At 46.2% G+C, this 10182-nt stretch overlaps 1 protein-coding gene across 2 annotated transcripts; it reads right to left on the bottom strand.

Annotated features, from left to right (window-relative positions):
* Positions 1 to 6195: 6195 nt before the first annotated feature.
* On the bottom strand, positions 6196 to 8882 carry LOC120030061 (nuclear factor 7, brain-like). 2 transcript variants are annotated; one of them, XM_038975379.1, is made up of 7 exons: positions 8778 to 8882; positions 8234 to 8664; positions 7601 to 7696; positions 7251 to 7481; positions 7133 to 7155; positions 6929 to 7047; positions 6196 to 6787 (listed from the first exon to the last, which is right to left on the bottom strand). In XM_038975379.1, the coding sequence occupies exons 2-7, from the start codon at positions 8636 to 8638 to the stop codon at positions 6267 to 6269; spliced, it is 1395 nt and encodes a 464-aa protein (XP_038831307.1). In that variant the 5' UTR covers positions 8639 to 8664; positions 8778 to 8882; the 3' UTR covers positions 6196 to 6266. The 2 variants fall into 2 exon arrangements, with proteins under 2 accessions (XP_038831307.1, XP_038831306.1); XM_038975378.1 differs by having other exon boundaries at positions 8234 to 8862.
* Positions 8883 to 10182: the final 1300 nt, after the last annotated feature.

The raw sequence follows: 10182 nt of genomic DNA, 5'->3' as shown, positions 1-10182 counted from the left end.
TTGTGTAATCTACTATTCTATCTCTCAACAGTAAGGTATTAAATGTCACCTTGTGTAATCTACTATTCTAACTCTCAACAGTAAGGTATTAAATGTCACCTTGTGTATTCTACTATTCTAACTCTCAACAGGAAGTTATTAAATGTCACCTTGTGTATTCTACTATTCTAACTCTCAACAGTAAGGTATTAAATGTCACCTTGTGTATTCTACTATTCTAACTCTCAACAGTAAGGTATTAAATGTCACCTTGTGTATTCTACTATTCTAACTCTCAACAGGAAGTTATTAAATGTCACCTTGTGTATTCTACTATTCTAACTCTCAACAGTAAGGTATTAAATGTCACCTTGTGTATTCTACTATTCTAACTCTCAACAGTAAGTTATTAAATGTCACCTTGTGTATTCTGGTATTCTAACTCTCAACAGTAAGGTATTAAATGTCACCTTGTGTATTCTACTATTCTAACTCTCAACAGTAAGGTATTAAATGTCACCTTGTGTATTCTACTATTCTAACTCTCAACAGGAAGTTATTAAATGTCACCTTGTGTATTCTGGTATTCTAACTCTCAACAGTAAGGTATTAAATGTCACCTTGTGTATTCTACTATTCTAACTCTCAACAGTAAGTTATTAAATGTCACTCATTTTACATTACTATACATTTACTGCATTTTAAAACTCTAGTAAGTTGAGACCCTGACTGAGTGTTTTCATTAGAAAACATGTCAGAGGTCTGGACCTACTGTAGGTCTCCTTGTCAGGTTTTGGCCAAGACTGTTCGGGTTTTGGTCACTAGATGTCCCCATTGCACCTTTTTTGTACCTTTTGTTTTTTCTTGCTCTAATTATTGTTTGCACCTGTAGGTCATTCCCTTGTTAGTATTTAAACCCTGTGTGTTCCTCAGTTCCTTGCTCAGTGTTTGTAAGTTAGCACCCAGCCCCAGCCCAAGCCTTGTTTTATTCAGATATTTCTCTTGTTGGATTTTCCAGAGGTTCTCTGGTTTAGTTCTTGTGTATTATTTGAGTAGTCTTTTGAGGTTTGTTTTTCCCTGCTGTTTTTTACCACTTTGTGGAGTTTCTTTTGTATTTTGGAGGATTTCCATTTTGTGCCTTTTGGCTTTATTTTTGGACATTGTGGATTTAGTTTCTTTGCCTGAAGATTTTGTTCTTTAATTAAACCACCATCTATAGTACTGCTGTGTCTGCCTCATCATCTGGGTTCTGACGATTATTAGTGACTGTTTCTCGCACCGGGTCCTGACAGAAACACTGAGCCATTATAATGAACCCAGAGGCAGCCAGTACCCAGGATCTTTTTTCCATGCTGTCCCACCACGAGGGGACTGTCCAACGCCACGAAGCTGCTCTGGTTCAGCAAGAGGCCTTAATGGCTAGACATTCTCAACTTCTGTCAGAGATGCTGACTTCCATAAAGCAGATTTCGGATCGACTTTCCCCGGCAACCGCTTCTGCTCCAGTTCATCAGATTCAAGTGCCCCTGGCAGTTAACCCCCTGGCTGAACCTCGTCTACCGCCTCCCCAACGGTTCTCAGGGGATCCGAGTGTTTGTAAGGGGTTTTTCACCCAATGTTCTCTCTCCTTTGAGCCATCGTCGTTTCCCACCGACCGGTCCAAGATAGCATATATCATCACCCTGCTGTCGGGAAAAGCCCTAGCCTGGGCTACTGCTGTGTGGGATGCCCAAAGTCCCTGCTGTGCCAGCTACTCTACCTTTGCTGAAGAATTCAAGCGAGTGTTTCAAGGTCCTACCAATGGCCCTGACTCAGCCAAACAGCTCCTGACTCTCCGCCAAGGTCGGCGCAGCGTGACGGACTATGCCATCCAGTTCCGCACTGTGGCAGCAGCAAGTGGCTGGAACGACGAGGCGCTCACAGTGTGTTTTTTGAAGGGTCTTTCTGACACCATCCAAGATGAACTGGCCACTCGGGAACCACCGGACAACCTCGAGTCCCTTATCAAGTTGGCTTCACGCATAGACCAGCGTCTGAGAGAGAGAGAACTCAACCGTAGACCGCTCACCCTAGCTCCTATCGGTTCCAGCTCCGAGTCTCCACCTTTATCCTCGCTGGCTCCACCAGAACCCATGCAGGTTGGACGCATCTCCCAGGCTGAGAGAGACCGCCGGATGAGGGAGCGATGCTGTCTATATTGCGGCAAACCGGGCCATTTCCGCTCCACGTGTCCCGGGCTCCAGGGAAACGCACTCTCCCGTGCAGGCCTGGGAGGACTGTAACGGGAAACATAACCTCCTCCCATCCATCCAACTCCCGCCTGCTCATTCCAGTTACCCTTTCCTGGGACGACCACGAGTTTTCTCTTCAAGCCTTGGTAGACTCTGGAGCCGCAGGTAACTTCATGGATGGGGTCTGGGCGAAAGAGAATGGCGTTCCTTCTGAACCTCTGAGTGACCCCATAAGGGTTACTACGTTGGATAGAAGCCCTTTGGGATCTGGACTTGTTACTCGTGCCACTACCCCCTTGCGACTTTCAGTTTCCCAACACCAGGAAGTGATGAACTTTCATCTGATCTCCTGTTCCGAGTTCCCTCTCGTCCTTGGTTATCCCTGGCTTCACAGCCATAACCCTCACATCGACTGGTCTGTGGGCACTATCAAGCAGTGGGGTCCTACGTGCCAAGCCACTTGTATCTTCCCGAGTTCCCCGAGTTCCCCTTCCGAGTCTCTAGAATCCATCGACCTGTCCCGAGTTCCCGAGTGTTACCATGACCTCAAACTGGTATTTAGCAAACAGAGGGCCACCAAACTACCACCCCATAGACCTTACGATTGCACCATCGACCTGTTTCCGGGGACCTGCCCTCCCAGGGGTCGGATCTTTTCCCTTTCTCCTCCCTTTCTCCTCAAGGACGCTCTGGCAGCAGGCCTCATGCGTCCATCTACCTCGCCGACGGGAGCAGGGTTTTTCTTTGTGGCCAAGAAAGACGGTGGATTACGACCTTGCATCGACTACCGGGGACTCAATGCCATAACCGTCCGTACCCGCTACCCCTTATGGCCACAGCCTTTGAGCTGCTCCAGGAAGCAGTTGTCTTCACTAAGCTTGACCTGCGGAACACATACCATCTTGTGCGGATCAAACCCGGGGACGAGTGGAAGACCGCTTTCAACACGCCTACTGGTCACTACGAATACTCGGTGATGCCCTTCGGCCTGACCAACGCTCCGGCTGTGTTCCAAGCGCTCATAAACGATGTGCTTAGGGATATGCTTAACATCTTCGTGTTTGTTTACTTGGATGACATCCTCATCTTTTCGAGCTCCCTTCAAGAACACACTAAGCATGTCAGACAAGTGCTCAAACGCCTCCTAGACAGCCATTTGTACGTTAAGCCGGAAAAGTGTGAATTCCATTCCTCTCGAGTACAATTCCTGGGATTTATAGTGGAACCCGGTCGAGTCCAGATGGACCCCAAGAAGGTAGGGGCGGTAGCGGATTGGCCCACCCCTAAGTCCGTTAAGGAAGTTCAGCGTTTCCTGGGCTTCACCAACTTTTACCGCAAGTTCATCAAGAACTTCAGCTCGGTGGCAGCCCCTCTCTCAGCTGTAACCAAGGGTGGCAACACAAGGTTTCTGTGGGGAAGAGAAGCTGAGACGGCCTTCCAAGGACTCAAGCAGCGCATCCTCTCTGCTCCCATCCTGACACTACCAACGGCGGATGAACCTTTTGTGGTGGAGGTAGACGCATCAGAGGTTGGGGTTGGAGCTGTCCTGTCTCAGAGGGGTGAAGACAAGAAGCTTCATCCTTGCGCCTTCTCTCACCGGCTTACCCCGGCCGAGAGGAATTACGATGTGGGGGATCGTGAACTCCTAGCGGTTAAGATGGCATTGAAGGAATGGAGACACTGGCTCGAGGGGGCTTCTCAACCGTTTCAAGTGCTTACGGACCACAAAAATCTGGAGTATATCCAGCAGGCGACGCGGTTGAACTCCAGACAAGCTCGATGGTCTCTTTTCTTCAGCCGATTTCAGTTTATCCTCACCTATAGACCCGGGTCGAAGAATCTCAAACCGGACGCCTTGTCACGAATCTACTCTCCTGCCATTCGAGAAGATACTGACATGACTGTCCTTCCGGCCGCTAAGATCGTGGCTTCGATCTCGTGGCAAGTGGAGGATACCGTGAAACAAGCTCAAGCCATCGAACCGGGCCCTGGAGGATGTCCTGCTAATCGGTTGTTTGTTCCCAAGGCAGCAAGGTCCCAAGTCCTTCTGTGGGGGCACTCCTCTCGCCTCACCTGTCACCCGGGCGTAGGTCGCACCTTGGAGTTCATCCAGCGTAAGTTCTGGTGGCCCACCATAAAAGAAGACGTTGCCACTTTCGTCAAGGCCTGTTCCGTGTGCTGCCAGGGCAAATCTTCTCACCTCCGCCCTCAAGGACTCCTTCACCCTCTATCTATTCCCCACCGACCCTGGTCCCATATCTCGTTGGACTTTATTACTGGCCTTCCTCCGTCCCATGGTAATACTACGATCCTAGTCATCATCGACAGGTTTTCTAAGGCGGCCAGGTTTGTTCCCTTGACCAAATTACCTTCTGCCAAGGAAACAGCTGAGTTGGTGATTAACCATGTGTTCCGAGTCTTTGGGATTCCGCAAGATATGGTTTCCGACAGAGGTCCCCAGTTCGCCTCAAGGTTTTGGAAGGCCTTCTGCCAACTCATAGGGGCCACGGCCAGTTTATCTTCAGGGTACCATCCGGAGTCCAATGGCCAAACTGAGAGGATGAACCAGGAGCTGGAAACCACCCTCAGATGCATGGTTTCCAACAACCCGTCCACATGGTCATCATTCATTGTTTGGGCCGAGTACGCGCACAACACCTTGTGCTCCTCCTCCACTGGTATATCCCCGCATGAGTGTCAGTTTGGCTATGCGCCTCTATTGTTCCCGGACCAGGAGGCAGAAGTCAGAGTGCCTTCAGCCTCGAGGTTCATCAGACGCTGTCGGCTTACGTGGAAGAAGGCACGTCTTAATCTTCTGCGTTCCTCTCAGCAGTACCAACGACAAGCCAACAGACGTCGCCGTCCCGGTCCTACCCTGTACCCCGGCCAGAGAGTATGGCTCTCAACTAAGAATTTACCACTACGGGTGGAGTCTCGCAAGCTGTCCCAGAGGTTCATCGGTCCCTTTAAGATTGCCAGGAGAGTCAATCCCGTTACTTTTCGCCTGCACTTACCCAGATCCCTTAAGATCAATCCAACATTTCACATTTCTTTATTAAAACCTGTTGTTTTTTCTCCCCTTATCCCGGCAGGCAGACCTCCCCCTCCGCCCCGTGTCATCGGTGGCCAGTCGGCTTATACCGTCCACCGGATACTGGATTCCCGCCGGGTGCAGCGGTCCTGGCAGTATCTGGTGGACTGGGAAGGCTACGGTCCCGAGGAGCGCTCCTGGGTTCCTGCCAAGGACATACTGGACCCTGACCTCATTCGTCAGTTCAGGACCCTCCACCCTGAGAAGGCTGGTAGGAACGCCAGGAGCCGTTCCTAGGAGGGGGATTCTGTCAGGTTTTGGCCAAGACTGTTCGGGTTTTGGTCACTAGATGTCCCCATTGCACCTTTTTTGTACCTTTTTGTTTTTTCTTGCTCTAATTATTGTTTGCACCTGTAGGTCATTCCCTTGTTAGTATTTAAACCCTGTGTGTTCCTCAGTTCCTTGCTCAGTGTTTGTAAGTTAGCACCCAGCCCCAGCCCAAGCCTTGTTTTATTCAGATATTTCTCTTGTTGGATTTTCCAGAGGTTCTCTGGTTTAGTTCTTGTGTATTATTTGAGTAGTCTTTTGAGGTTTGTTTTTCCCTGCTGTTTTTTACCACTTTGTGGAGTTTCTTTTGTATTTTGGAGGATTTCCATTTTGTGCCTTTTGGCTTTATTTTTGGACATTGTGGATTTAGTTTCTTTGCCTGAAGATTTTGTTCTTTAATTAAACCACCATCTATAGTACTGCTGTGTCTGCCTCATCTGGGTTCTGACGATTATTAGTGACTGTTTCTCGCACCGGGTCCTGACACTCCTCATATGTAGTTACGGCCCTGCCCATATTAGTTTCTAACTGACTAGATGGTGAGCCTGGGGAGGGACAGAGAATTTGTGGGAAAAGGCTGCAGGTTAATGACGAGGCACATTTAAAGTAAAAGTAAGTATAGTTGACTCATTTTTCTTTATTCCTGTCTCTCTCTCTCACACACACACACACACAACCTCATTGCGATGACATCACTGTCAGAGACACCTCTGATTGGCTGATCTGTACACCAGTGCTTTTGGCATCACCAGCTGATCCAATAGAGAAGTAAGGGTAGAGAGTCTCAGTGAATGTGTCTTAATGAGTGTCATGTCTTTGGAGTTGTAGAAGGACACCTCCCCCTGGTCGTAGTCCAGCTGCACTCTGATCCTCTGGGGTATCTTCTTCAGGAGGAGGGTCTCTCCCATTCCATTACTATACTTACCACTATCCAGCCGTATAGCCCAGAATCCATTCTCTGGTGATGAACTCACCTCCCCCTTCCTGTCAGCTGACTCTTTAGCCACGCCCAGGTTCCAGCCAGGATGGTCCCCCACCTCCACCTCCCAGCTGTGTTTACCTGAGCTGAACCCCTTAGAGCCCAGAACATTTGTGTACATTGTGAATTTCTCTGGGTTGTCAGGGAGCTGCTGCATTGGGTCAGTACAACTCACACTGGTCAGATCATCAGACAGAGAGAGCCAGGAGGATGCAGTGTTGGGGTCCAGAATCACAGGAGCTTCAGAACAAAGAGATATTCCACACATTATACCATGTAATCTCTTTTCATATACACTAAGAATACAACTTAAAATAGACTACTTAATTCAAAACTATCTTACATTATTCTCCGTCATGTCCTCTCCTATCCAGTACTCACTGTGTTTGATGATCCCCTGCATCTTCTCCCAGACTCTGAACTTCAGGTTGCCCAGGTGTTTGGCCACGTCTATCAGCCCCCCTGACACCAGCTGTGGATCTGGCATTGTGCACTGGGCTCTGGAATAACATTCAGGAGTCAGAACTTCTGTGGGGTTGGGTTCACACCCACAGAGAAGAGAGAGACGAGAAGCAGATCACTTACCTTTCCTTCATGGTCTTGAAGTTCTGGAAAGTAGAGTATATAGTCATCAATATCATTTATTCATCTATACATCTTTGAGTTAATGTATAATGTATGTCTGAGAGAGAGCAGTCCTTACCTGCAGGAATGAGATGTCTTCATCTTTCAGCTCCCTCTCTATGGCTGTGATTGTGTCTGAAAGTGATGATATCTCTCTCTTCATCTGCTCTATCTTCTCCTTCATCTTCTGACTCTTCTGCTTCTCTTCCTCTTTCAGAGCAGCTATCCTGGCCTCCTCTTCCTCTCGTAGAAACTGGTGAAGTTTCTCAAACTCCTTCTTAATCTGCTTCTCAGTGTGTTGGGCCTGGCTCTGGAGACAGTGAGAACAATATATCATTCTACAATTATTATCATAATAAATCCAACATGTAGGCTACAACTGAAACAATACATGCTGTACTATTGTAACTTTGCATAATTTATACTAACCTTAATGTGCACTGCTGTTTGATCACAGGTTTGTTTAACTTTATTAAAGACCTTCAGCTTCTCCTGTAAGGGCTTCAGGTCAGTCTGGAGTTCCTCCTGGAATGAGACAGGACCTCACTGAGGAGACAACCTCTGGACTCACTTTATAGCAGAGAACATGACTTCACAGGAACTTTGCCTTTTTTGTCATGAATCGTGTTCTGGAGGCAGCTCTGCAGAGAGGTCACTAGCTGACACAGCCACAACGTCATAAAATCTGATTTTAAACCTAACCTTAACCACACTGCTAACTATAATGCCTGACCCTAACCTCAAAGAAAGATTCATGACAAAAAAGTAAACCTGTAACTGTACACTACTTCTCTATCACTGCAGAGACATTTGTTTTCAGTTTCAGGGTCAGAGATACACGCTATGTTTTCACTCAGGATCTCAAATACTACAATTTCATACAAAACAGTGATTTAGAATGTATCACAATCTGAAATTCACAATCATTGAGTCAACACAATGTGTAGAACATCTATCTATTATGTAAATGAGTCAGACTCATTAATAAAACATTGATAACTTCATGTTCCATAGTGTGAGTATTGATCTATCACATATTTTCCATCAGAATCTTTCTCCTACCTTGTGATCCTGTACAGCCTCATCTACAGGGATACAGTCATGATCTTTATGTTTCCTTGAGACCTGACACACCAAACAGATGGGCTCTTTATCCTCCAGACAGAACAGACAGAGTTTCTCACTGTGTTGACTGCAGAGCACCTTGGACCCTGTGGTTGGATCTGTCTGTCTCCTTTCCCGTAAGGCCTCACACAGGTTCTTTAGAGACAGGTTTATAGGGGGATGAACCATTGAGGATTTTCTCCTGCAAACTGGACTTTCCCGAGATTCCTTGTCTTTCCAGAATTCCTTTAGACAGGCTTGACAGAAGCTGTGGCTGCATGATAAGATGACAGGATCCTTAAAGATGTCAAGGCACACCGTACAGGAGAAATCCTGCTCTGGGAGAGACGAACTAGAAGCCATTTTCTCACACTGTGTCACTCCCTGTTCTGGAATGAGATCTGAAAGTTACTTTCACTTTTAACAACTTTCTCTCTTAAAGGGACACATTATTCAAAGCAAGTAAAGCTGCACATAAAGTTCACAGTTTTGATGATATGACCTTGTATTGGTTGGTTTAACAGCCTGATATTTCAGAACAATCTAAATAAAATCCCAGTGTTGTGTTGTGTGTCAGACAGACATGAGTCCTGGAGAGATATTAAAGTTACAGCACTGAGGTGAACTTTAGTCATCATGTGACTCGGGGGAGGAGTTTCAATAGTCTCTGGTCCTGTTAGAATAGTTAACATGCACCCATGTATTCAAACAGGGCCAATAACAGTGGATTTACACACTGAACACTTTTGTCCTGTATGTTTTATTCTCTCTGTAAACCATTATTATTGACCAGTACAGCACAGCTTTACAAGCTGCAAAACTATATTTATATTTGTAGACCATGGCATAACATAGAAATTGATAACATCAAACATTTAAAATGACTTTAAAGTCTATTTTATTTAAAAACAGAAAAAAGTAAACAGCACTAAAATGTTTTATATTCTGTCCCCTGTACAAGTACAGATCATTGTGTCCTTAGTGTTGAGTAGGAAAAAAGGACACGTGTGAACAAAACAATAATTGACAGGGTGAGGAGATTTATAAGGGTAGTTCACAACAATCAATGTTTGTCAGAACTGATCACTGATGTAACAGAGGAGTCTATATTATAGAGGAGTCTATATTATAGAGGAGTCTATATTACAGAGGAGTCTATATTATAGAGGAGTCAATATTACAGAGGAGTCTATATTATAGAGGAGTCTATATTACAGAGGAGTCCATATTATAGAGGAGTCTATATTACAGAGGAGTCTATATTACAGAGGAGTCTATATTACAGAGGAGTCCATATTATTATTATTATAATCCAAGATGGCGTAGCAGTCGGACGTGTGTTTGTCTCTGTCCCATGTAAATAGCCGGTTTCGTCTTTTTTTTTCATATATATTTTTAATCTCACTTTCCACCTATGATCTAAATATACTTTCCCGCAACCCGCCTCACCCAATGTGATACGGATCTGCTATTTTTATACGTTATAACTGGAAACTCCATCAGCAGCTAGCCAGCTAACTAGCTACTAGCTAGTAGTAACTGTTAGCCACGGCTAGCGGTCTTCACCTTCAGCTCGGACACCAGCCAGCTTAACAGCTGATATCAACCAGTTTATTGCGCGATATCAACCCAGAGCATATCAGACTGATTTTCTCCACCACATCACCGGATTCCTGACGCAAGCTCTGGACAATTACACCGGATCATCGCAGCTAGCTAACTGCAACCGAGTAGCTACTGCTGGCTAACGCCTCTGTCCCGAAGCAAGCACCAGTTAGCCTTGAGCTAGCCTCGAGCTAGGCCCATCTGCCGGCTAGCCGAAGAGGTCTACCAGCGAATTCTTGGGCTACAATACCTCTTTTTGCCAATTGGACTGGACCTTTTTTTGCCGACACAGAGCCCTGCCA

Source organism: Salvelinus namaycush, chromosome 35 (assembly GCF_016432855.1).
Source record: "Salvelinus namaycush isolate Seneca chromosome 35, SaNama_1.0, whole genome shotgun sequence".
Classification (NCBI taxonomy): Eukaryota; Metazoa; Chordata; class Actinopteri; order Salmoniformes; family Salmonidae; genus Salvelinus; species Salvelinus namaycush.
This window is presented reverse-complemented; position numbering and strand designations above follow the sequence as displayed.